At 38.0% G+C, this 27,907-nt stretch overlaps 3 protein-coding genes and 1 pseudogene across 4 annotated transcripts; all 4 read left to right on the top strand.

Moving 5' to 3' along the window:
* The first annotated feature begins 6,277 nt into the window (after positions 1-6,277).
* On the top strand, positions 6,278-10,607 carry LOC103952058 (protein FEZ-like). Its single transcript, XM_048569653.1, is given in 5 exon segments — positions 6,278-6,473; positions 9,089-9,103; positions 9,468-9,791; positions 10,166-10,207; positions 10,210-10,607. Coding segments are annotated over 5 exon segments (975 nt in total).
* Positions 10,608-12,983: 2,376 nt separating this feature from the next.
* LOC103952009 (elongation factor 2) lies at positions 12,984-16,727 on the top strand. Of its 2 annotated transcripts, none has more exons than XM_009363531.3 (4): positions 12,984-13,094; positions 13,689-13,735; positions 13,832-13,919; positions 14,108-16,727. In XM_009363531.3, exons 2-4 carry the CDS (start codon positions 13,733-13,735, stop codon positions 16,546-16,548), a joined length of 2,532 nt encoding a protein of 843 aa, XP_009361806.2. In that variant the 5' UTR covers positions 12,984-13,094; positions 13,689-13,732; the 3' UTR covers positions 16,549-16,727. The 2 variants fall into 2 exon arrangements, with proteins under 2 accessions (XP_009361806.2, XP_009361805.2); XM_009363530.3 differs by having other exon boundaries at positions 12,998-13,094; positions 13,676-13,735.
* Positions 16,728-18,147: 1,420 nt separating this feature from the next.
* On the top strand, positions 18,148-22,748 carry LOC103952007 (elongation factor 2-like). The gene is made up of 4 exons (XM_048569867.1): positions 18,148-18,244; positions 19,402-19,470; positions 19,572-19,659; positions 19,947-22,748. The coding sequence occupies exons 2-4, from the start codon at positions 19,468-19,470 to the stop codon at positions 22,385-22,387; spliced, it is 2,532 nt and encodes an 843-aa protein (XP_048425824.1). The 5' UTR covers positions 18,148-18,244; positions 19,402-19,467; the 3' UTR covers positions 22,388-22,748.
* Positions 22,749-25,739: 2,991 nt separating this feature from the next.
* LOC103952006 lies at positions 25,740-27,217 on the top strand (annotated as a pseudogene).
* Positions 27,218-27,907: the final 690 nt, after the last annotated feature.

Raw genomic sequence — 27,907 nt, forward strand, 5'->3', positions numbered from 1 at the left:
AGTTACCGTTACTAGTTAGCACCTATAGTTGGTTACGAACGACTACTTAGTTGCCACCCTTTTAGTTGTATTGTTTTATGGATCTCAAGTTCTCAATTGGTGTCCGTCTCAACTTGTTGACTGCTATTTTGTGCCTCCAGAAGTGATAATGCATTCCAAGTTCCAACTAGAATGAATCCAAACATTCCCCTCCAATTATGCACTTTCCCCACCATATATATACACATCTATTATATATATATATATATATATATATATATATCTGACCTGAAAGTGTGGTCGTCGTTTTTTTCCCTTATGGACTGGGATCTCTTCCATTCATAATTAGTAGAAGGTTTGACATCATAAATATTGAATCAAAATGTATAGTTTATTTCTTAGATAAGGAGAAAAGGAGAAAAAAAGCTGAATGTACTGTTAAGAGTATAATTCCACAATTATAAAAATAAAAAAAATAAAAGAGATTTTGGATGTGCTTATAAGTAATTAAGTATTTTTCATATTGTCAGTTGATTTTATGATGGAATCTCAACTTTTTCATAGTATCAGAACATGTTGCCCCACATATGAATTTTAACGGTCACACGTGTTGTACAACACTCAATTAGTCTTGTCCACGTGTTATGTTTGAAAATTCGTTACACGTGAGGTGCCTGTTAATAATGAATCTCACATTAATTGAAAGAGGGACATTGCATATACTTCTAAGTAATTGAGTTACTCACCACATTAATAGGAGGAGTCATATTTCTTTATAGTATTAGAGCATGTTGTCCCATGCATGAAGCCCAACGGTCATACATGCTCAACATCACCTAATTTGTATTGTTCACGTGTTAGGCTTAAAAATTCATCACATGTGAAGGGACGGGCTGCGAGTATAAATCCCACCTCGAGAAAAAGAGAGACCTTGCATGCGATAACTACAAGACAATGAACAAGTAGATGCCAATACATTCGCACCTATTAATTAGAAATAGGGGCAAAAATTGAGGATTTTCGCACCTAATAGTTAGGAGGGCGGATATTAGAATTGCACCAAAAAAGAGCGTTGTTATATGAATAGGGGCAATTAAGCACTCATATCCACCCCTAATAGTTTTGCTGCCATGTAGGCAAGTCTGACGTGCAAACGATATTAAGTGCGGATGTTTAGGGGGCGTTTGTTACACCGGACTATCTCGGACTGGACTAGCTTTAAGGACTAAGCTGGATTGCCTTAGAATAGACTAAGCTAGACTAACTTAATGAAGCGTTTGATGCAGTGGCGGACTAAGAAGCAGGATAATTAATAAGTTCTAATATTATATTAATTTATCTATATCTCTTTTAATATTTTATTCTTACTTCTCTCATTTTTTCCTTCTTTTTTCTAAAAGCTCTTCCTCTTCTTCGAAACCCAGTTCCATACTTTGAGATCAAATCAAAACCCAGTTCATACTTTGAGATCAAATCAAAACCAACGCCTCCGAGGGAATGGTCTCCCATAACCGCCGCCGTCGTAGTTCTCTCGGATTTGAGATGAGGGAATGGTCTCCCATAACCACCGCCGTTACGATCTCAACACCGGATGCCAGTACTTCATCCAGGGCCTTCGCCTCGTCGACCTCGAGTACCTCCGCCGCACCGGCAACTTCCTCCCCCCACCCAACGCCTCCGAGTCCTGCTGGGTGCCTCCGCCTGCAACTAGTCTCTCGAAAATGGATCGCCATGCGCCCTCTGCACCACCAGAATGACCTTGCAGAGCTTGCTCTTGACCAGCGAGTCCGTCGGAAACGTCTCCACCTGCGCGGCGTACCCGTCTTGGTGTGGTGCCGTGATCTCGTTGGAGAGAGGACGCAACGCAGACGAAGCAAAGTCTTCGCAAAGGGAGGACGCCAAGCGACACAAAGGAGACGAAGCAGGTCTTAGCAGTCCCGTGGTTTTCGGGGGGTTTCGCTAAGACGACCTAGCGAGGGAGATAGTCCACACGAGTCCGGGCTAGTCTCATTTAAGTTAGTCCCCAAGCTTACCAAACATGGGACAATAATCCTAGCCAGTCCAATCTCATTTAAGAAGGTGAAACAAACGCCCCCTTAAAGTATTAGGGACGATTATTAAGGCCCATACTTTTTTATATATATTTAATGACATTTATATTTATTATTATTGCATTTTGGGAAATGTATTAATTGAAACGGTTTTCATTCTCCCATTAATTATTTGATTGTATTCTCATATTTCAGGGTCAAATATATTTACGATTAGTTTTATTTTCCACCACCAACCTAGACGAAAAAATAAATTGTTAACAGAAAAATTAATATTAAAATAATTCTTACTTCAATTGATTATATACAAATGGTACAAGTATCATGAAGAAGTTTAAACCGTAGATACAAATGGTAGTCTAAAAAAAAATTTATATGTCTAATCAATCTTCTGCATCCCAAACATCAAAAAGATGCAAAGTTAAAAGCATGTGTCTTCCATGATTCGTCCTGTAGATACACCACAGAAGGTAAAAGCAAATTAGGGGAACACTATTTTTAGAAACATAAGAAACAAAACAATCAGACTATGTAGAACTCACATCCATGAAAAGAAACGAACAAATTACGTAAAACAATGAAATTATGTTCAAACCCTTCACAAAACATCGAGAAAACAAAACCTACAAATTAGACAAAAAAACAAACCTAAAATAAGCCAATAGGGGTTTATGATGTAATTCATCATTTTGATAACACTAATATTATGCAAAAATAAAACGAAAAAAAATGTATAAAGAACACACCTAACGAATTTCACTTCAAATTTTTCACACCCCATCATCAAATTTACCTGCAAAACAACAGTTGAGAGAAAGAAAAAAAACTTTAATCAAACTAAATAAAGCTAGTTTTTTTTCTCTACTATGAACCTTTTTAAATCGCTCTTTCACTATCTTAGACTCATCAAAGGGACTATTGAAAGCTAGAAAATTAAGAAAAATAGAGATGAAGAGAAAACAATGTCAGATCCGAAATAAAAAAAAAGTGAAGAAGAAGGATAAAAATGGAGATGAGAAGAAGAACATGAAGGAACAAGAAAAATGGAGATGAGAGGAAGGATGTGAAGAAACAAGAAAAAGGGAGAGCTATGTATCAACTAAGAAAATAGAGATGAGGAGAAGAATAGGAAGGAACAAGAAAAATGGAGATGAGGAGTTTGTGCTGTGAAAGAAGATGAAGAGAGAAATATGGGGAATGTGTGTGTTGGTTATCCTAGAATATGATACTGTCTTATTTATTTGATTAATGATTAAGAAAAAAGTTAAATATAAGACGATAAATGCGAATGTAAACTATTAAATTAAAAAATGGAATAAGTATATATTAGAGGCTCATTTATCCACCCCTAATAACTAAATTTCGTAGATGTGGTTTTTTTCGCCCCTAAAAGTAGTAACATTAATAGGGGTGTTTATTGTTTCGCCTCTATTACAATTAATAGAGACAAATCTATATTTTTGCCCTTAATAAAGATTAATAGGGACAAATCCTTATATCCGCCCTTAATCCACCGCCCCTAATAATCACTATTCTTGTATGAGAGTATATGAATCCCACACATGAAGGGACCTGCTCACACTCCTCGTAAGCCTCATAATCAGATGATGATGATGTTAGAAGATACACCTATGTCAGATCCCAATTCCTACAAAAGTATAGTTGGTTCTTTGTAGTATTTGACCTTCACTAGGCCAAATATTGCTTTTGCAGTAAATTTTATTTGTCAATTTATGATAACACCAACTGATATTCATTTGGGAGTAGTGAAGAGAAAACTTAGATACCTCCAAGGAACAATTCAGCATGGCATTGTCTATTATGCAGATACAAAATCAAACCTTAATGCTTTTTCAAACTTAGATTGGGCAACAAATCTTAATACTAGAAGATCAATGACAACTAATCAAGTGTTTCTTGCTAATAATCCAATATCCTGGTAGTCTAAGGAGCAAAATTTTGTTTCCAGAAGCTTTGCTAATATTGCTTAGGTGAGATACATATTGAAAGATTTGGATGGTATTTTGCCTAATCTTCATCTCGTTCACTACAATAACATGTCAATTATAGTCTTGAGTGCTAATCCAGTGTTTCACTTTCAGATTAAACGCCTAGATACAAACTATCACTTTGTGAGGGAGAGAGTTCAAAGAGGTGATTTGGATGTGAACTATATATCTATTGATGATCAGACAAATGATTTGTTGACAAAAGGTCTTCATAGTCCTTCATTTGTAAAACATTGCTACAATTCCATGCTTGGAAATATCAACTAAGATTGAGGGAGACGTTGACTATTAGTGACTGAGCAGTTGGTTAGTTAACATTGTTATAACTATCTTAGCTAGTTGATAGTTTGTTAAGTTTGTTAAAACAAGTGAATTTGAACTAAATTATTACTAGCCCACTATGAGACTAAGTCAACCCCCTTCACCTTAGTGTAGATGATATCGTTTGTTCAAAAAAAGGAAAAAAAAATTGTTAAAACAGAATTGCTTAGTTTGTAAGAAAGCTCTCTGAGATATATAAAGCCGTGTACAAACTATTAAGATTGATTTAATGAAATACAAAAGATCAATTTTCTCAACTCTCTCTACATTTTATGCACTTCATCTTTTTTGCTTTTTATCTGCATTTCTGCAACTCTGTTAACAAGTTAAACTACTCTGTATATTGTCAATTAATTTTATGGTGAAACTTTAACTTCTTCATATGTACGGTATATATTTTGGAAACTAAGTCATGCAACCTAGAAAATACTGTGATGCATTAACTGGAAGTCTAGAATGATAGCTGCACAAGTAGTTCATGCAATACTAATGATTCAATCCCTCGTCTTATCAAATTATTTAGCAATTGTTTAAGTCTTGGTTTTAAGGTTGCTCTATACTTAGTTGGAGGAAGCCTATATTCCACTCACATAAATAGCTAAGACGATATATATTTGGGAATTGGATCCTCTCCTGAGCAAGAGATCAGGATCCTCCTGACCCACTAACACAGACCGTTGGAATTTGATCTAACGGCTACAAACAGGGGACCCCTCTAAAAGTTATAATAATTGTAATCGTTGGATCAAAATCCAACGGCCCATGTTAGTGGATCAGGAGAATCCTGATCTCCTGCTCAGGAGAGGATCCATTTCCATATATTTGCACTTCACTACGGTGTCACAACTTTATTGTGATGTTGTAAATGTATTTTAATTAAAGTCCTTAAAATCTTGTAAAAAATAATATATCTCATCGAAATATCAGGGAATCCCTAATTTATGCGTTAAAAAAGACTGGTAATTAGTGTTTATGGGTCCCAGCCTCTACAACACATAGATCCAATTATTGCACTTCGATTACCTACAAGGAAAGGGATCCTCTCCGGATCCCTTCCTCAAAATCCTAGGGATCCACTAATCTAAGTCATTGAAATTTAATCTAACGACTACAAACATGGACATACTTTAAAAGTTAAAATAACTTTAGCCGTTTGATCAAATTTCAATAGCCTAGATTGGTGGATCCCTATAATTAAGAGGAATGGATCCGGAAGGGATCCCTTTCCTACCTACAAAATGTTTTATGCCTAACAAAGAAAAAACATTGTAGATCGATGCATGTAGTATTGGCTAATGCTAGGAGACCATCTATATAAATAAAATTTTATAAATTATACGACGTGCTTGTTAGTAATTAAATTATAATTTGTAAGTGTTGATTAACATGATTTTTCTTATTGGTAATACGTCACATAATTTGTAAATTTAGTCTATGTAGCATTATCCATGTAGCAATAGTAAGTACTACTGGCTATGATGTTTCAATTTTTCTCTATGCCGGCCTTGTAATGATCATTCCATGATAAAATTTTATATTTCCAAATGAGGGTGAGAGGAGTGGATGCATTGATGAATACCACTGACTATATACATTCCTCATATGAGGATTTAGTTTAAATGATGACCCTAAAACAAAATATTGCAAAACTTTTGGCTAAGCTAGAGTGAAACTTCAAGACTTGACCTAAAGAAAACCGTTTGCGATGACTTTCTTCACCTTATAAATATCAGAAAGCTAGGTCCATGACTCTTCATCATGAACCATCAAAGCTTCTTAAGCACCATACTTCAAATTGTTATATCACCGTTCAATTCTGCCACTGGGAAAGAGAGAAAAATACACAGCTTATTAACTACGGATCGATTGAGATTGAGGTAGTGCTAGATCGAACTTGAAGAGAATCGATGTATCCACATGGATAACACATATTATAGTCCTAGCAGTAAGGATGATCACCAGTATACTGGTGATGAAGATGATGTTCGACTACCAGGATTTCGGTTTCACCCAACAGATGAAGAACCTGTAGACTTCTATCTTTGTCGAATGATTCAGAAGAAACCAATCAGCTTAGAGCTCATCAAATCAATTGACATCTACAAACATGATCCTTGGTCTTAACAAAAGTAACCAGAGTTGCAGAGAGAATAAAAAGAAGGAAGCAGTACATAGAATATTGAAAGATTAGAGAGAAGATGAGAGATATTACATTGATAGAATGATTTCTTAATACAAACATTAAGCCGCAATCAGCCTTTTATACCTTTCTAGTAGCCTAACAACCTTTCTTACTGTGTAAGCTACTTATAACCATCATAACTAACTTTCAACAGTAATATTGATGACATGGCAGATATGTGGCATTTCCTTGAGTCAATATCAGTCAACATCCCCCCTCAATCTTAACTAGGGTAACCAAGTTTGAGATTGAAACAATGTCGGGTGAACATTGAACTGTGTAGGCCTTTAGTAAGAACATTGACTGTCTGTTCATCGGTAGGTAGATACTCAACCAACAGATCACCATTATGCACCTTTTCTCGAACAAAATGATAATCCGTATCAAGGTGTTTAATTCTCGAATGATACACCAGATTAGCACTAAGGGTTATTGCTGACATATTGTCACAGAATATTGTTGGTTGAATAGGTAATGCAACCCCCAAATCTTTCACAAGCAACCAAATCCATGCCACATCTGTTGCAGTATGTGCAAGTGCCTTGTATTCTGCCTCTGTAGAACTTCGAGAGACTGAGGATTGTTTCTTTGATTGCCAAGAGATTGGATTTCCCCCAAGATATACCACATAGCCAGTCACAGACCTTCTTGTGTTCAAATCGGTAGCCCAATCAACATCAGAGAATGCTATCAAATGAATATCAGTATCAGCTGAATATGTAATTCCACATTCTGCAATGCCTTGAAGATATCTTATAATCCTTTTCACAGAAGTGAGATGTACATATGTTGGAGCAGTCATAAATTGACACACTGAATTCACAGCATAAGCTATATCCGGGCGTGTAAAAGTGAGGTATTGCAGTTAACCAACCAAACTTTTGTACAATGTAGAATCATGCAATGGTGTTCCCTCATTCAATAGCATTTGATTGTGTGGTTTGCATGGAGTATTTGCAGGTTTGCAAGATTTCATTCCAGCTTTATGAATAAGATCTTTAACATACTTTGATTGATTCACAAAATATGTCTCCATTCTCCTTGTAGTGAATCTAGAGTCCCAAGAAGTATGTAAGTCTTCCCATATCCTTTAAGTCAAAAACACCTGCCAAATCTTCAATGACTTGTTGAACTTTACCAGCATCTAAACCTGTCAAAATGATGTCATCCATATATAGTAAAAGAACCACCACATCCTTGTCATCACTTTTCACAAATAGACTTGTGTCAGATGAAGATGCAGCAAATCCCAAAGCTGGTAAATAGCTTGTGAACTTTGAATTCCATGCCCGATGTGCCTGTTTCAACCCATACAACGATTTAATCAACTTGCAGACATAATTGGGTTTAGTTTGATCAATAAACCCTTGAGGTTGTTTCATATACACTTCTTCTTGTAAGTCACCATGCAGAAATACATTTTTGATATCCAACTGCCTCAATTCCCATTTATGTATAGCTGCTAATGACAAAATGAGTCTTATAGTAGTATGTTGTACCACTGGACTAAAAGTTTCTGAGTAGTCAATGTCTTGTTCTTGGGAAAAACCTTGAGCCACAAGTCTAGCTTTATACCTGGATACACTTCCATCAGGATTTTTCTTAACTTTATATACCCACTTACTTCCAATAATTGTTCTGTTATGTGGAGAAAGAACCAATTGCCATGTTCCTTGAGCTTTGAGTGCATTAAACTCTTCTCGCATTGCACATTGCCACTGTGGGAGTGTAGAAGCTTTTCTGAATGTTAATGGTTCCTCCAAATCTTTTATTGCAGCAATGAAAGAAAAAGCCCCAGTAAATGCACACTTATCTTCTATCTGTAGTGTTTGTAATTCTGGAAATGAAGCAATGTACCCTGTGTAAGATCTTCGTGGAACTGCACCTGACTTCAACCTGGTGACCATATTGTGAACTGATTCTTCATTAGTTTCAACCAAAGGAGAGGAGATTGGTAGTATTACCTCTAATTGTGAAGGACTGTGGACAGACAACAATGATATTGTACTTAGTTGATGTTGAGAGAGTATGAGAGCTATGGGTATGAGCATTGAGATCCTAAGAATTTTGATGCAAAAACACAAACACTTGGTGTGCAGAAATAAAGGAGAAAAGTAATCGACTTCATACGCTGTACAACAACCCAAGAATCAAAGAAAACCAATCAACAAATTTGTAAGAACTGCAGCGAACCACCAAGAATTTCAATGAACTCGTCAGCAGAAGAGATAGCACCAAGGATCGTCCAGGCGATTGATACCATCTTAACAAAAGTAACTAGAATTGTAGAGAGAAGAAGAAGGAAGTAGTACAGAGAATATTGAAAGATTAGAGAGAAAATTAGAGAGAAGACGAGAGATATTGCATTGATAGAATGATTTCTTAATACAAACATTAAGCCGCAATCAGCCTTTTATACCTCTCTAGTAGCCTAACAACCATTCTTACTGTGTAAGCTACTAATAACCATCCTAACTAACTTTCAACAGTAATATTGATGACATGATAGATTATGTGGCATTTCCTTGAGTCAATATCAGTCAACACTTGGGATCTTCCAAGTATGAACATATATATGCCCATATTTTTAATTGCTTTTGCTAAATTTCTGATTATTTTTTGCTATTTTCTCTTTAAGTCTCTCGTACTTTGAAAAGAAAGCAGAAGAAAAGAAGTTGGCTTAAATTGCTCCAAAAACTCAAAAGATGCTGTGATAAAAGTGGCCTATAATATATTGGTTGCACCATTTCCCAGTACTAGTTCTTTAATTCAACTACTACAGCTATACTATCAAGAAAAATTATTCTATAATTTTTTATCAGCAAAAATATTCTGCAGTACTTCAGTTTTTCATGTAAGGGTGATGTAGAAAAACCATATTTGTAGACCATAATTTGTGATTAACGTGAATATTTATGTTTACAGAAACCGCAGGAGATAAGGAATGGTACTTCTTCTGTAAAAGAGGGAGAAAGTACAAGAACAGCATCAGACCTAACAGAGTAACAGGTTCTGGATTTTGGAAGGCAACTGGAATCGACAAGCCGATACATTCCCACGGAGGAGAGGGCCATGCCTGCATTGGCCTAAAGAAAACATTGGTTTACTACTGTGGAAGTGCAGGCAAAGGCAGCAAAACCGATTGGATGATGCAAGAGTTTCGCCTTCCTAATTCCTCTAGCTCGTATGAACACAATAACCGAAGCTCTAACACTAAGAATATGAATACTGATCTTCAGCAACAAGCTGTAAGTGAAAAATTTGCATAGTTGTAATCTTTTTCATTTACTAAGTACTTAAAATTTTGTTCATGTAGGGCAACACTTTCTTTCAAGACTTGTGTTGTCCGGCTGCAAATATGAACAATAGAATTTAGGGAAGAATCAACCTGATCGGTAATTCAGATTCACAGTTTAATTATGATAGTTTGTTACCTAACTACATATTTACAAGTCAGTTCAAGACAATTTCTGAAATTAACCTTAATCATAAACCAGTAATTAAGTCCATATGCACATGACAAACCCTGAATCTAAAATAAAATTTTCCTTTTTTCCTTTCCATTTGACCATATATAAAGGCTTATATTTTGATGAATTCATCACGGTTTCACTTGTATCGGTAAATATGGACATTGTGTCGGATATTCAAAAGAAATGTTTCATACAAAAGTACACCCCAGATTGAAGAGATCTATCTGCAGCTAAACGTCATCCAACGGACACCATAAACTCCAAGAAATTTGCTACTGATCGACAAGACCATCTCGAACAATCTAACACTTATATCAGTTTCGGTGCTTCCGACATTTACTACGAGGAGAAGAAGCCTGTTGTGAATCATACCAACAATATAAACAGTATTATTAATGGAAGTCACCAATTGCATGTGCATGCAGCAGGCCAGTTGAGCTCCAACATGCAGCAGCCTAATTTAACACATCCGTACATGGAAAAGTTCTCAAATTTTTCGTTTCAAGATCATGATCTTCTGAATGAAAATTGGGATGAGCTTAGATTAGTCGTACAACAGCTTGCTTTTGATCCGACGGCGTTTCTTGTGTAAATGAATTCATACATAATGCAGTGTGTAAGTGTAAGTTCATGTTTGGTTAATTAGTGTTAATTACTTTTGTTTTCCTTTGACCTTTTTCACCCCTAAACAGTTTAAGACAATTCAGTTCATGTTATATGCTGGTTTACACACACACACACACACACATATATGTATTCTAATTAATTTTCCTCTTTCTTTGTCTACAAAATTTGGATGTTCAAAATATTTCATGTAAATATTTAAAATCTAGTGCCCATGCCATCGAGGGCTCATGATGAAAAAAAAAAACGTTAACGTCACTCAGGGGTGCTGCGGCAAATAAAATGAGCCTGGTTGTTTGCATGTCGCTTGAAAATTCGATATTGAAAAACCTTTTATATTTGTTTACTCCATATAGCATATATAAACAAGCAAGAGCTTAATTTAAGGCTCAAGGACTTAGAAACTTAAATTGTGAGGTATTCAATTTATTATAGCTTATACATTGCGTGCCCCCGTCTCTAAATTGCTCTGTCACTAAGTTAAAAGTCTTATTTTAAGTTCAACATCGAACAAAATCAAACCTTACCAATTTAACCTCATGAGTCATGAATGAACTGTACAAATTTACAAATAATACACATAAATTGTTAGAGTTTCACATTAATTTCTTTTGTGATGATTCATTTAACTAAGGCATAGTTGTGCTACCATATGAAATATTCAAAATAAAAAAAGTGTTGCGTACTTATATGTGCGATAGTACATCGCCATATGAAAATATTCATCCAAATTATAACATGTATTATGTCTATGGTTCACCATTTATTGATTAAGGTTTACATACATGTAAATGTACATGTATTATGATTTGAATAAACTCATATCACTACGTCAGATTACAATCTAATGAAATCGTTATATCAATCCATGATTGTATTTGAATGTGAACCTTCCTTTTTAGAGTTTTGAATATCTTCTGAAATTAGATGAATTCAATCACACAATTAGAGTTTCTTTATACTAATTTTGTGTAAATTTCAAGTTGTGTTGTCATATTGTGTCAACAGTTTGATGGTACCCATTTGGTAGAAAGGAGAATTGCAAAGAAATTAAGAAATAAACCAGCAATATTCTTCAGTCATACGCTATTCACTCTGGTAAGTCTAATGAGTTTAATGTTTGGTGGATCCTAACCATCCCGCCGCCTTAAAATAAGGTAAGTCTTAATGTCGTATCCAAGCAACACCAAAATAAACAACTTGATCCACACAGAAATTTAGCATGTCATACTTTTGAGAGAAAGGCTTATCTTCGAACAGGTGCCTTGTGCTCCCGAGTCCAACCTTCTTGATATTTGACAATAATGTAGCACCAACGTATGCCAGATGAATATGTTTTTTGGTCAAGTAAGTATGCTAGATGAATGACCATATAGTAAGTTGCAGCCATGCTCATTATATAAGGATGACCAACTTGTGCATGATTAACAAATGTGGAAGCCATCAAATTTGCTCCAACAGCTTCCTTTTCATGATCAGATAGAATAGTCTTGAACCGATTTCAAAGAAAGGAGAAAGATAGGGAAATGCAAAGAAATTGAGTTATATCCCCTCAATTCTTTAGTCGGCATGTGGTAACAAAGATTAAGTGGTTCATCCCTTGAAATTGAGTTACATCCCCTCGATTCTTTAGTCGACATGTGGCAATGAAGAGACGTTCGTCTAGATTTACTTGCATGTTCTCTTAGGCCAACGCGTGCCGAGCTCCTTGCTCCGCCTTGGGGTTTGAGGAAAATCATGTCCAAGCACTTGGTTTGACAATCTTTATGTCCCTTCATAGGCTTCTGCTCTTACAGATGGCCAACACGTGGCCTGGGGTTGGTGTTCGAGTAGGCTTACTCTTGAGACTTCGTGCTATAAAATTGTCAGTATGCCAACTTGCCTTTAACGGTCGGAAAATACTTTACGAGGAGGTGCTCGGCTTCCTTGTTGGCATGCATATCAGACTGATGAGCGGTTCTATGTGGTGCTCAATGTTCCCATTTCTAATTTCCTTGGACCTTGGTCTTCCTTTCTTCCTTTGGGCCTAGGCCTTCCTTTCATTATTTGGGCCTAGGCCTTCCTTCCCTTCTTTGGGCTCTGGTCTTTGAGCTTTTTTTGGGCCTCTCTCAAGTCTGTACTATTTTAGGAATATAAAAAGACCCTGCGTTAACGGTGGCACAAAAGATGTTACTTCAGGGGACAAAACTTTTTTCAAAACTCGATTCTCAATCTCAAGAATTCATTGGACGTTGGTCTTCCATCATCCAAAACCAAACCACAGGCCCATTTACAAAACCAAAGCCCAGCCCAGCCCAGTTCATTGCAAAACCCTAGACTTCACAACCGCATATACCCTTCAGTCACACTTTATTCTCTCTCTCAAACCCTCCCTTCCTTTTGCATATAAAGGAGAGGTCTGACGTTCGAGCTTCATCTTCTTTCGCCCGCCGCCTCTCTCGCACCTTGTCACCTGGTTCGTTCTCTCTCTCTGCACAATATTTAGATCTGAAATTTCTCAGCGTTTACTTGCTTTGAAGAAATGACCATGCTCGTTTACTTCAATTGATTGAGTTTCTGTTCATTTTTTCGATTTTTCTTGCTCAAGATCTGTAACTATATAGCGAAATTAGTTAATATTCGATTGTTATGTCTTGGAATCGATTGGATTGAGTTTTTTTTTTTTTTTCCCCTGCTTATTTGCTGTTTATAGTTTGTTTCGATGAAAAAAGTGCTTTTTAGCTTTGTTTGGATGAAGAAGTGCTTTTGGGTTTTTGTTGTTAAATAACTCGTTTGATATATAGATGAATATCGCATGGATTTACTTGCTTAATCACATAGCAGATTTAAACGGGTAACTTATATGTTTTCTTTCATAAACTTGTATGTATTGTATTTATCGAAATTCATCATTTTACAAGCATCAAGAATCTGAGAAATTACTTTCATAATATTCTTTGGATTTCAATTAGATGATGTGTAATTTTGTGAGTATCTGATTAATGGGATCTTGTTATTTGTTCTTGTTTTATTTATCTAATTACCTTGTTTTAACAGTTCTTGTTGGCAGGTATTAATAGTATTTTTGGAGGTGACATTTGAAGAAGAGACAAGATGGTACGATGCTTGTTTTGCTATTTTGGTTCAGTGGGTTGCTAAAATTCTTCATTGTTTGCATATTCTTAACTGAGAGACAATTTTTTGTATGTGCAGGTGAAGTTCACAGCTGAGGAGCTCCGTAGGATTATGGACTACAAACACAACATTCGTAATATGTCTGTTATTGCGCACGTCGACCATGGTATGTATTATATTGCACTTATTTTACACACTTAACGTCAATTAGATTTAGAACTGATTCTACGCAATTTAATTTTTTCTTCATGATGTCCATTGTAATTTGCAGGATGTTTGATTTTCTTGCTTCTTGTTGTGTTGTATCTGTGGCTACGTGACAAAACAATGATGCTAAATTTTTTATGCTCGCAGGGAAGTCAACTCTTACCGACTCGCTTGTCGCTGCTGCTGGCATCATTGCACAGGAAGTTGCTGGTGATGTCCGTATGACGGATACCCGTGCAGATGAAGCCGAGCGTGGTATCACAATCAAATCTACCGGTATCTCTTTGTACTATGAGATGACTGATGAGTCTTTGCAGAGGTTCAAGGGAGAGAGAAATGGAAATGAGTACCTCATCAATCTCATTGATTCCCCCGGGCACGTTGACTTTTCATCTGAGGTCACAGCTGCTCTGCGTATTACTGATGGTGCACTTGTGGTGGTGGATTGTATTGAGGGTGTGTGTGTCCAGACTGAGACTGTGCTCCGTCAAGCCTTGGGAGAGAGGATCAGGCCTGTTTTGACTGTTAACAAGATGGACAGGTGCTTCCTTGAGCTCCAGGTCGATGGAGAAGAGGCTTACCAGACATTCCAAAGAGTTATTGAAAATGCCAATGTCATTATGGCTACATATGAAGATCCACTTCTTGGTGATGTCCAGGTTTACCCAGAGAAAGGAACCGTTGCCTTTTCAGCTGGTTTGCATGGTTGGGCTTTCACTCTGACCAACTTCGCTAAGATGTATGCTTCCAAGTTTGGAGTTGATGAGTCAAAGATGATGGAAAGGCTCTGGGGTGAGAACTTCTTTGACCCAGCTACCAAGAAATGGACCAGCAAGAACACTGGAACTGCTACTTGCAAGCGTGGTTTTGTTCAGTTCTGTTATGAGCCCATCAAGCAGATCATCAACACCTGCATGAATGATCAGAAGGATAAGTTGTGGCCCATGTTGACAAAGCTTGGTGTCACCATGAAGAGTGATGAGAAGGACCTGATGGGGAAGGCTTTGATGAAGCGTGTTATGCAGACCTGGCTACCAGCTAGCACTGCTCTATTGGAAATGATGATCTTTCACCTTCCCTCTCCCTCCACGGCTCAAAGGTACCGTGTTGAGAATTTGTACGAGGGTCCCCTTGATGATCAATATGCGAATGCCATCAGGAATTGTGACCCCGAAGGACCTCTTATGCTTTATGTGTCTAAGATGATTCCTGCTTCTGATAAGGGTAGATTCTTTGCCTTTGGCCGTGTCTTTGCTGGTAAAGTTCAGACAGGTTTGAAGGTTAGAATCATGGGTCCAAATTTTGTTCCTGGAGAAAAGAAGGATTTGTATGTCAAGAACGTACAGAGGACGGTTATTTGGATGGGAAAGAGACAAGAAACTGTGGAGGATGTTCCTTGTGGTAACACTGTTGCTTTGGTCGGTTTGGATCAGTTTATCACCAAGAATGCTACTTTAACAAATGAGAAGGAAGTGGATGCTCACCCTATTCGTGCTATGAAGTTCTCTGTTTCACCTGTCGTGCGTGTTGCTGTCCAGTGCAAGGTCGCATCTGACCTTCCCAAACTTGTTGAAGGTCTCAAACGTTTGGCCAAGTCTGATCCTATGGTTGTCTGCTCCATTGAGGAGTCTGGAGAGCACATTATTGCTGGTGCTGGTGAACTGCATCTTGAGATCTGTTTGAAGGATCTGCAAGATGATTTTATGGGTGGTGCTGAGATTATAAAGTCTGACCCCGTAGTGTCCTTCCGTGAGACTGTCCTTGATAAGTCATGCCGTACAGTGATGAGCAAGTCCCCAAACAAGCATAATCGTCTGTACATGGAAGCAAGACCCCTTGAGGAAGGTCTTCCCGAGGCTATTGATGATGGTCGCATTGGCCCAAGAGATGATCCCAAGATTCGTTCCAAGATCTTGGCTGAGGAGTTTGGTTGGGACAAGGATCTTGCTAAGAAAATCTGGTGTTTTGGTCCAGAGACGACTGGTCCTAACATGGTGGTCGACATGTGTAAGGGAGTTCAGTACCTTAATGAAATCAAGGATTCTGTTGTTGCTGGGTTCCAGTGGGCCTCAAAGGAAGGTGCATTGGCGGAAGAAAACATGAGAGGTATTTGCTTTGAAGTCTGTGATGTGGTTCTTCACGCTGATGCTATCCACAGAGGGGGTGGCCAGGTCATTCCAACTGCTCGGAGGGTCATCTATGCCTCTCAGCTTACAGCCAAGCCAAGACTTCTTGAACCAGTGTATCTCGTTGAAATTCAAGCTCCAGAGGGGGCTCTTGGCGGCATCTACAGTGTTCTGAATCAGAAACGTGGGCACGTGTTTGAGGAGATGCAAAGGCCTGGAACTCCACTCTACAACATCAAGGCATACCTCCCTGTCGTTGAGTCCTTTGGATTCTCTGGTCAACTGAGGGCTGCAACTTCTGGGCAGGCTTTCCCACAATGTGTGTTTGATCATTGGGAGATGATGTCGTCTGATCCATTGGAAGCTGGATCCCAGGCTGCAGCACTTGTTACCGACATCCGTAAGAGGAAGGGATTGAAGGAGCAGATGACCCCGCTATCCGAGTTTGAGGACAAGCTTTGAGTAATAATACGTCGTTGATGCACTGCGTTAATTTTTGGTTTCCATTTTAATCGTTTCTGTTTAATGCTGTTACACTGTTGTAGTCAGCGTCTGTGCTACTAGTTAAATGTTTTGTGCCTGCTCAGAACAGAGACCTGCATATCCTGTTTTTACTATGTCTTGTGGACCAATTTCTGCCATTTTTGCTACCTGCTATTTTTTAACTTAACCATACTTTTTGTTTACTAGTTTGCCTTGTCCCTGATACGTGATGTTGGGCGTAATCCGCGACCGGTTCGAACAAGGAGGAACAGCAACAGCTTCTTCTGCTACCGTTTCAATTTTGAAAAGCCTTGAAGGTGGTGGTGGTTGCAACCCTCGGCTTGCACACGGAACGTATGAACCTTGCAGAAACAATGCACCCGACCAAGCTTTTACGAAAACCAGTCTTGCTAGTGTTTTGCTTCATTTGCTTTGTGTTTCAGAATCCTGATTGCACTGGCCTTTCATTCAGGTTTTGGCACTCTGCTGGTCCTATTGCGCTAGGTTTTTTGAGGTCTATTGGAATTGACCAATCTTGTACCTTGCCTGGGTTTTGCATCAAGAAAGGGTATTGTCACCCGTTCTTACAACAACAAAAGTTATATGACCACTAATTATAAGGACTATCAACTTTATTTTCCTGTATTATTTCGTAATCTCATGGGTAAATGGTTGACCGATCGTCTATCTTGCCTTGCTTCATGTTAACCATATTCGCAAGGCGTGCGCAAAAGAGAAAGAGATTCTTATTGTGTTTCTCACTATAACCGTCTCGCATACTATTTCAGTCTTATGTGAATCTTACATGATTTGGTAATTTTGTGGGTCACATATCAAGTGAGAAGATCGTTGTAAAAATTAGAATAAGACAATGTATGTAATAATACCTTTTGTAACAAACAGAATCTTTCCAAAGAGTTCTTGAAAATGCTGCTCAAGTATTGATGAGTGGCTAACGTGGTTCTTTGGTACGTTGATGAACGATGTTTATGGTCATGCATTATTTGGGTGATTATGCAACTGTGGATTAGGTTGGTTGGTAAAGGTTGTGTTGTTGTCTCTTTGCATTCAAATTAATTAAAAAATTTAAGAATTTTTATTACAAATGGTTCATGAAATTGACCAATCTCATCAAACTAGTCCTTAAAATTGTAAATCGATTAATGTAATCTTTGAAAATTGATTTCGTAAATCAATATGATCATTCCGTTATAATTCCATCAAAAATTCTGTTATGTGTGTATGTGGCACATAAGTGAGTCTCACAAGTTTAATTAAATATTATTATGAAATTTAAAAATAATTAAATAATGAAAAATAATTTTTTACGTCAAAAAAAAAAAAAAAAAAAAAAAAAAATCTCCGTCGTCATGATCGAAGGCGGAGGCGAGCTGAGCTTTGCTCAAGCTCAAGCTCAATACAAACAATAACTGCAATTATGAGAAGTGACTAAAGCGGCCGGTGTAGATTTTGTTGGGCCTACAAAATATTACAAAGTGAAAAAAGCAAAGCCCAACCCAAGAAACGAAAACCCTATCCTTATATCGCACTCACACCCTCCTACGGAACCTACACATTTCTCTCTCAGTCCCATACGCACCTTTAGGCTGCTGAGGCCTGAGAGTCACTCCTCTCTCTCTCTCTCTATCTCTCTCTCCAGCTCTCGATTCTTCAGGTTCGTTCGTATATCTTATACTATTCGAATCAATCGATTCCTTTGATTTAATCTCTCCGATTATTCTCTTGATTTCTTGATTATCGTCGCGTTAATCATGCATATTTGTCTGAAAAATCAGTGATCTGCATGGATTTTATTTTATTGAAATTATACTATTATTCTGCATGCTTTTGATTCGATACTATTTCCATCAGATTTGCTAGTTTACTGTTTCGATCATCGCTCAGATTTTCTTGTTAGTACTAGATCCTTGTTTTCTGTACGATCACTCTCTCAGGCTCTGTTTGGTTCATCGGAAAATTTTTACGTGAAATTTTTTTGCTGTGGAAAATTTTTCTGACGTTTTCTTTAAACTGTTGAATTTTCTTACGTGATGTATGAGAATTTTACTATATTTTGTGAGTGGATGTTTTGTATTAGCTAGATCTTTGTTTTATAATTTGTTCACACTAATACAGTACACACTGTTTTCCCGGAAAATAGTTTCGTTGTGGAAAGATTACTTTTAATTTAATAGTAAATTTTTTCTTCATGAAAGTATGAAATTTCCAATTGAGACTTGTTCTGTCTAATTTTTTGTTTCCTGTGTACGTTAAAGAATTAATTAAAAACATATTTTCCAGATCAATTGTTTGTTTTCTAAAATCTACTAATTTCTAGGGGAGAATAATTTTGTGTACTTGTTTTCTATTTTGTATTACTCGTGACCCTAAATTTATAGGTCACCCTAATTTTTTAGGACTGGTTTGTGATCACCTTTTCTTTTGTGAAGACAATTTACAGAATATCTTTTGTCTTGATTATTAACATTGCTTGATGCAATAAAAATTAAGGAAAACTAACGAAAAGTTCAAAAAAACTTTCCTTTTAATGAAATGCCTTTTAAAGGTATAGTGAATAGTAGCAGGAAAATGTATAAATGTGGTTTTTCGTTAAAAGTGAACAGTACCATGAGTGTTTTGTTAAAACTCCCTAAAAATTATCTATGATTTTTACCTGAATTCAATTATCCTTTGGGGAATTTCTTGCTATCGTTTTTTCTAATCGTTTTAAAAACCTCCGAAATGTATTGGGTCTAATAGTTTGAATGCTTTAAATGTTTCCATTCATAGCAGAATTCTAAATTCATTCTTTCTGTTGTTTTAATTTTGCAGGTGGTTCCTTGTCAGCTAATCACCTCCTTATAGACACTAATTGCCGGTTATTAAAGGCTAGTCAAGATGGTAAGTAACGTCTTTCAATCTGAACATGGTTACATGGTTATTGTTGAGCTGATCCATTGATTATTTAATTCTTAATGGTGCGATATTCTTGATACGTGCAGGTGAAGTTTACTGCAGAGGAACTCCGTAGAATTATGGACTACAAGCACAACATTCGCAATATGTCTGTTATTGCTCATGTCGATCATGGTATATATCTTTCTTTTTTTTCACTTTACAATTCTTATCTTCGTAACAAGGTGTTTTTATTAACCTGGTGAAAAAGGATTTTTAATGTTGGAATATTTTAGTTAGGTGGATTTTTTTTTTTTCTTTCTGTATCTTGAACTTTGCTCTATTGGTTATAATTTAAAATGTTTCACCAGTTTGTCAAAAAAATATTGCAGCAGTTAATATGTATGATTGCGGTTTGTCATTTGTTACGATGTCCTGCGTGTTTGTTCAAACATATAATCATATTGAATTTTAATATGCAGGGAAGTCGACCCTTACCGACTCGCTTGTTGCTGCTGCGGGTATCATTGCACAAGAAGTTGCTGGTGATGTCCGGATGACTGATACCCGTGCAGATGAGGCAGAGCGTGGTATCACAATTAAATCTACCGGTATCTCTCTCTACTATGAGATGAGTGATGCAGCTTTGAAGAGCTACAAGGGAGAGAGGGACGGAAATGAGTACCTCATCAATCTCATTGACTCTCCCGGGCACGTTGACTTTTCGTCTGAAGTCACAGCGGCTCTTCGTATTACTGATGGTGCACTTGTGGTGGTGGATTGTATTGAGGGTGTGTGCGTCCAGACTGAGACTGTGCTCCGTCAAGCCTTGGGAGAGAGGATCAGGCCTGTTTTGACTGTTAACAAGATGGACAGGTGTTTCCTTGAGCTCCAGGTCGATGGAGAAGAGGCTTACCAGACATTCCAAAGGGTTATTGAGAATGCCAATGTCATTATGGCTACATACGAAGATCCACTTCTTGGTGATGTCCAAGTCTACCCAGAGAAAGGAACTGTCGCCTTCTCAGCTGGTTTGCACGGTTGGGCTTTCACACTGACCAACTTCGCTAAGATGTATGCTTCCAAGTTTGGAGTTGATGAGTCAAAGATGATGGAAAGGCTCTGGGGTGAGAACTTCTTTGACCCAGCTACCAAGAAATGGACGAGCAAGCACACTGGAACTGCTACCTGCAAACGCGGTTTCGTTCAGTTCTGTTATGAACCCATCAGGCAGATCATCAACACCTGCATGAACGACCAGAAGGATAAGTTGTGGCCCATGTTGTCAAAGCTTAATGTCACCATGAAGAGTGATGAGAAGGAATTGATGGGGAAGGCGTTGATGAAGCGTGTCCTGCAGAACTGGCTTCCAGCAAGTAGTGCCCTGTTGGAAATGATGATCTTTCACCTTCCCTCACCTGCAACAGCTCAGAAGTATCGTGTTGAGAACTTGTACGAGGGTCCACTTGATGACAAATATGCCAACGCTATCCGGAACTGCGACCCTGAAGGACCTCTTATGCTCTACGTATCTAAGATGATTCCTGCATCTGACAAGGGCAGATTCTTTGCCTTTGGTCGTGTCTTCTCTGGCAGAGTGTCTACTGGTTTGAAGGTCAGAATCATGGGTCCAAATTTTGTTCCTGGTGAGAAGAAGGATTTGTATGTGAAGAACGTACAGAGGACCGTCATTTGGATGGGAAAGAAACAAGAAACGGTCGAAGATGTGCCTTGTGGCAACACTGTTGCCCTGGTTGGTCTGGATCAGTTTATCACCAAGAATGCTACCTTGACGAATGAGAAGGAAGTTGATGCTCACCCTATTCGTGCTATGAAGTTCTCTGTTTCACCTGTTGTGCGTGTTGCTGTTCAGTGCAAAGTCGCGTCCGACCTGCCAAAACTTGTTGAAGGTCTCAAGCGTCTGTCCAAGTCCGATCCTATGGTTGTCTGTACCATTGAGGAGTCGGGGGAGCACATAATTGCTGGTGCTGGTGAACTTCACCTCGAAATCTGTTTGAAGGATCTGCAAGAAGACTTCATGGGCGGAGCGGAGATTATAAAGTCTGATCCTGTCGTCTCTTTCCGTGAGACTGTCCTTGAGAAGTCCAGCCGTACAGTTATGAGCAAGTCTCCCAACAAGCACAACCGTCTCTACATGGAAGCACGCCCCTTGGAGGAAGGTCTTCCCGAGGCCATTGATGATGGCCGTATTGGGCCGAGAGATGATCCCAAGATTCGTTCCAAGATCTTGGCGGAGGAGTTCGGTTGGGACAAGGATCTTGCAAAGAAAATCTGGTGTTTTGGTCCCGAGACCACTGGTCCTAACATGGTGGTCGACATGTGTAAGGGAGTTCAGTACCTTAATGAAATCAAGGATTCCGTTGTGGCTGGGTTCCAGTGGGCCTCAAAGGAAGGTGCATTGGCAGAAGAAAACATGAGAGGTATTTGCTTTGAAGTATGCGATGTGGTTCTCCATGCTGATGCCATCCACAGGGGTGGTGGCCAGGTCATTCCAACTGCTCGAAGGGTCATCTACGCGTCCCAGCTCACAGCCAAGCCAAGGCTCCTTGAACCGGTTTATCTTGTCGAAATCCAAACTCCGGAGCAGGCTCTTGGCGGCATCTACAGCGTTCTTAATCAGAAGCGAGGGCACGTCTTTGAGGAAATTCAGAGGCCTGGCACTCCGCTCTACAACATCAAGGCTTACCTCCCCGTCATTGAATCTTTTGGATTCTCTAGTCAGTTAAGAGCTTCTACTTCCGGTCAGGCTTTCCCACAATGCGTGTTTGATCACTGGGAGATGATGTCGTCTGATCCACTGGAACCAGGAACGCAGGCTTCAACACTCGTTGCCGACATCCGCAAAAGGAAGGGTTTGAAGGAGCAGATGACCCCGCTCTCCGAGTACGAGGATAAGCTCTAAACAACATCCTAAAGTTTCGATTTGCTCGACGAGGGATGGATGATATATACATATACATATACATATACATATAGCATAATATATATACATATATATATACATTTATTTATATATATATATAGGATAATCTGAGTAGATTGCGGCATAATTATTTTGGTCTTTAGCTATCGGTGTGTGGTATTGTTGTTTAGGAGTTAGTTATATGGTGTCATTGTGTCATCTGGGAGTTAGATGTTACTTTGGATGTACAAATAAATAAATAAAATAGTAAAAAAAATATAATAATAATGTTGAACAATTTATTAGTCTTGTATTAATTGCTACTCATGGATTTAGATATACATCCTAGTTTGTTTTTTTATTTATTGTTCATCCGTTTGTGTTTTCTTTGGGATGGATGGACCAGATTCTTCTTGTATCCCATCCCCCTTCAACCCTGTGAGCCAAGTGCGGCGATATGAGGGTCATACCAAATCGTCCTCGAACTACTATTTCGATCCATAAATTCCTACCTCCATGGATTTTCCAAAACTCCATGGACATGTAGAAGAGAAATGTTATCCCCACTCGGACCAAGACATAACTTTACCTGTTCAAATAACAATTAAGGTCCACTTTGACAAGGCTTAACTTTTACCTGTTCAAATAATAATTAAAGTGAAGCACGGCGGGCAATTTGGTTATACTTTTCATGTATCTTTACAATTTTTCCTGGCTTCTAACTAAAGAGTAAATGGTCGTACTACCCTTGCGGTGTCTACCTCCATTTAACAGCAATTTGGATGCCACTTAGTACTATGGTCTGGTAGTATTCATCTTCACTTGTAAGTGAGAGGCTTTAGGTTCGAATCTCGTAGATGGTGAATTCAATATCAAATTAGGTTGCTCATTGTGTGGCTTAGCTGAACTTCTTCTTCTTTTTAGTATAAAATATATTGTTGTACAAAAAAAACCAGCCATTTGGATGGAAGGTAGAGATTGACTCCGTAATTGTCTTAAAATAAAGATGGAAATCGGAAGTGAAGCACGAGTTCAATTATTTTATCAAAAAATAAATAAAATAAAAGTGAAAGGGTTCTGTCAAGCAAGCAAGTACCAGTAATTGCACACACTTGTAAAATAAGGGAAATCATTCAAAAGTTGAAAACTCCCAACCAAAAATTCATACTCTGAGCTTATCATCTATGTTTAGAAATGATTTGTAAACAAAATTGGGTGAAAAATTTGAAGATCGTGTTTCTAATTGAACCAGAGTTTGCGACTTTGCTTGTAGCAAATGTACAAATTAGCCTCGTAATGGATTGAGATTAGTTATTTGTAAGAATTTCTGCTAGATTATGTAATGCCAGTATTCAGTGATCCAGTTTGAGAAAGATTACCAACCAACTTGATGAAATGCGTTGGGCAGACTATTTGTTTGAAATGAGTTGTTTGTTGCTAACCAACTTGAGGGACGATTGCTCCATTTCGGTTAAAGTTGAGGGATCGTTGCTACAATTTTCTCTTTTCTTTAACAGCGACAACATCCCTGTGGAAAGATTTATGTTTAAGCACAATGTGAATCAATCGTACGGCTCAAGGGTGGAAGAGGCTGACCTGGAGTTCTCACTAAAGTCCTTCTTTGTCAAGCTTCCTGTCGCAGAACCCCTTACCATGGCTCTTCCCCAGAGTAAGTACTAAATTTCTGTCAAACGCTTCAGTTTAATTGGTTGGATACTGACCAGATGCTTACGTTGTTTCTGAGTTCGTTAACTATATATGGTTTGGATTGATATCTTGTTTCGTTTAGTGATCGATCAGGGGTAGGCATGTAAGCTTTTCTTTTACAACAGATTGCAGGTGGGAAATAACTGCGTACTTTCGATGCCTTCCTGAGGCAAGTACAAGTAAGGATTCGGAGTCATGGATTCCAACAGACACAAAGCAGTGGCAACAACCTCCATTGTCCAATTAGGATGAGATAACTGAGTACCGACGATGTAGAAAGTTTGCGGAAGATGAAAGGTAGAAGAGAAGCACAACACTTTAGAGCAAGCTGGGGGTGATTAGCTGAGGGGGTTGTTTGTGCTCTTCCACATCCTGCACTAATGTGCAGCCGTGTAAAGACTGAGCATTAGATTTTTTATCAACGGGGGAGAGGGATTTGAACTCGGGATCTCATCCGACTATGGGAGGAGAAGTACCACTAAATTGAAGAGCTAGTCGATAGTTACTCAACATTAGTTTATGAACAAATAGTTTAACAAGTTTCTTTAACAAACGCTTGTAATCTTGCTTCAGTCATGAAATAATTACATTCAGTTTTTTTGCTCTCATTCTCTTGCACTTTCATTCTCGTATCCATCTTCTACTTCGGACTTTGATCCTCTAACAATATAAAAACAATACTTTTTTTTATTTTTTAGGGAAAAGTCTTGAAAATCATAATTTCATTTTATTCCATTAATAAATAATGAGTATTTTAGCCGTTCTGTTTTAGGGGAGCAATTTACATGTTATATGTGCGCTCTCACTAAGCGAACATTTACATGTTCTTTTATTATTGGGATGATATCTCAAAATAACAAGGATTTATTTGTTTTTTTTTTTTTTGCTAAATAACAAAACTCGTGCCATGTAATAGTAACAAGATTCGTGCATGTAAATCTTTCTTATTTTTCAGAGGATTGTATGGTGACTCCTTTAGTGTCAATAGCAGCTTTACAGATCAAGCTTGCAAATACCTATTAAAGGGTATCTTGCTCACTTCGTAACTTTTAGTAACAATTCAAACCGTCTATATCATTTCATTATTCATAAAACACCCTTGCAAAAAGTTTGACAAATCTAAAATCATTAAGAAATCCAATTGGATGGATAAAGATATACAAATGCAATGCTTCAAAGAAACACTAAATGACCACCGATCTAAGAGCAAGTCTATTGGAAAGGGATAGGGGCTAGAGGCTTTATCTGGCCTCAAAATCTAAGCCCAATCAAAAAAGTTTTGTTCTAATAGCAGGAGGCTAGAGGTTAAAAAGTGTTAAGTGGCTAGTTTTCATTGGCTATCAGTTTCTTCCTAAGTTAACCTTTCAAGAGTTTTGGGCAAGAGTAGATGCTAAATCGTTCTTTTGAAAAGCCCTAGGCAGGCTATTTTAGCCTAGGCTAGATCTGTCCCATTAGAAATTGATTTTTGTCATTGAGGCTACATACACTTTTGCCTAGACTAGTTTGCAGGCATTAGATGCTCTAACAGTCATTTGTTTTCCGATTTTAAGTGATTTATTTATAGAGAGTCAGAGAAGGCTAAAAACCAGATTGTTCGAATCGTGGAAATACAATTTGGGCTAGAACGCTACCATTTTGATGTGGGCCGAATGGGCTGACCTTTCATGGTCCAGTTCCTTTTGTCTGAATATCTCAAGGGCCATTCTTTGCAATGCCTGATACGAACCACGGTACTCTTCCCACCTCCTACTAATTCAGAGCACTTAATATAAAGTGACCGGTGGGTAGATCTTGCACGCCAACTGTTCGATGTTTTGCGCCAGAGACACTCACCCGTTCCCGCGAAATGCATTGGAGAACCACGGTACCGCGCTTTCATCAGCTTCTCAAAACCTCTCATCTGTGCAACAAAGAAGCGTACGCATCATCTTCTCCAATCCCATTCAGAGATTAGCGTCTATGTGGGTCCCAGTGAAGCACAAATCCAGCGGAGGGAGTAGACCCAAGAAGAAAGTATACCACAGAGTCCACGAGCTCGACAAAGTCATGGACTTGCAGAAAAAGCCCGCCTTTATTTTACAGCTGAAATCCATTATCCTGTCACAGAAACACCAATCTCTCCTTCTCAGGGACCTCGAGAAAGAAGTTGGGTTTGTTCAGAAGTGGAACTTCATGGCCGTCATAGAAAAATACCCTTCAATATTTTACGTTTGCGGTGGCAACAGAACGCCCCCTTTTGTTACACTCACTGAAAAAGCTGAGAAAGTTGCTGCTGAAGAAGCTTCAGCTAAGGATTTGATGGAACCCAATTTGGTTAAAAACTTGAGGAAGCTGTTGATGTTGTCAGTTGATTGCCGGGTTCCTCTCGAAAACATTGAATTCATCGAATCCGAATTGGGTTTGCCAAATGATTTCAAGAAATCATTGATTCCGAAGTATCCTGAATTCTTTTCGGTTAAAGATGTCAGTGGCAGAGATTATCTGCATTTGGAGAATTGGGATTCTTCACTAGCTGTGACAGCTCGTGAGGAACATTTGTTTGGTGAAGGAATTTCCGCTGCTTGTGGATTTGGAAAGAAGGTTAGGATATCGAAGGATGGTAATTTTCAAGGTCCACATGCATTTCGAGTGAATTTTCCTGCTGGTTTTAGGCCAAACACTAGTTATCTTCAGCAACTTGAAAGGTGGCAGAAAACGGAATTCCCTTCTCCATATTTGAGTGCCAGGAGATTTGACATTGCTGATCCCAAAGCGAGGAAGCGAGTGGTGGCGGTGCTTCATGAGCTCCTCAGCTTGACAATGCAGAAGAGGATGACATCTGCTCAACTGGAAGCATTTCATTCAGAGTATTTCTTACCCTCTAAATTGCTCCTTTGTCTGATAAAACATCCTGGTATCTTTTACATAACTAATAAAGGTGCAAGGAGCACTGTTTTTCTTAAAGAAGCTTATGATGGGTTGAATTTGATGAGCCAATGTCCCCTGTTATCATTTCACGATAAATTTGTAGCGCTTAGCGGTAGAAGAGAGACCAATCCATGTAATGTGATGCATTCTTCATAGATTTTATTCTTGAAATTGTAAATTTGGATTCTTTTGTGATATTTGTCATTGAAACTATCATGCACGGTATCTCTACCATTTAAAAGAACAACGAAATGAAATTTATTGCAAAAGTATATAGTTCACAGCATGGTTCTTTAATGTCTGAAGACTCTGAATTCATTAAACGCCTACTTGATGTTGCTTCACAAAACTGTTTGGAGTTTGTCCTCGTCAAGCTACAAAATTTTGTTTATCGAGAATCATTTCAATCATATCATCTCTTGATTCACACAATGTCCTTTCCAGTTTAAGTTGTTACAAATTAGAGTGCTTTGAAATATATATATATATATATATATATATATATATATATATATATATATATAAAGGGAGAAGATCAGTTTGGTGAAGCATTCAAAATACCAAAAATTGCCCTTCAAGAATTCTTAAAATTACAATTGAACCATAAGAATTTAAAGTAATTCGTCACATTTTAATTTTGAATGAATTTTAAATTTAAAACTTTAATTAAAAAAAAACTCCCATGTTAGTGGGCGGTTTCATGGTTTTGCTTCATTTTTTTTTATGAATAACTTTTTAATAAAAATATAAAATAGTTATTTAAAAAAAAATTAAAAGACATAACCTAATATAAAAAAGTCAATTGCCACACGCGTATGCGTGTGGCAAGAGGCTAGTAGATAATAATGCCATAATCGAGTTCATAGTTAGAGGAGTCGGATTTCTCATGGGTATGCATTCAACGAG

Source organism: the organism of the source record quoted next, unplaced genomic scaffold, assembly GCF_019419815.1.
Source record: "Pyrus x bretschneideri cultivar Hongxiangsu unplaced genomic scaffold, Pyrus_bretschneideri_v1 Contig50, whole genome shotgun sequence".
In the NCBI taxonomy this organism is placed as follows: Eukaryota; Viridiplantae; Streptophyta; class Magnoliopsida; order Rosales; family Rosaceae; genus Pyrus; species Pyrus x bretschneideri.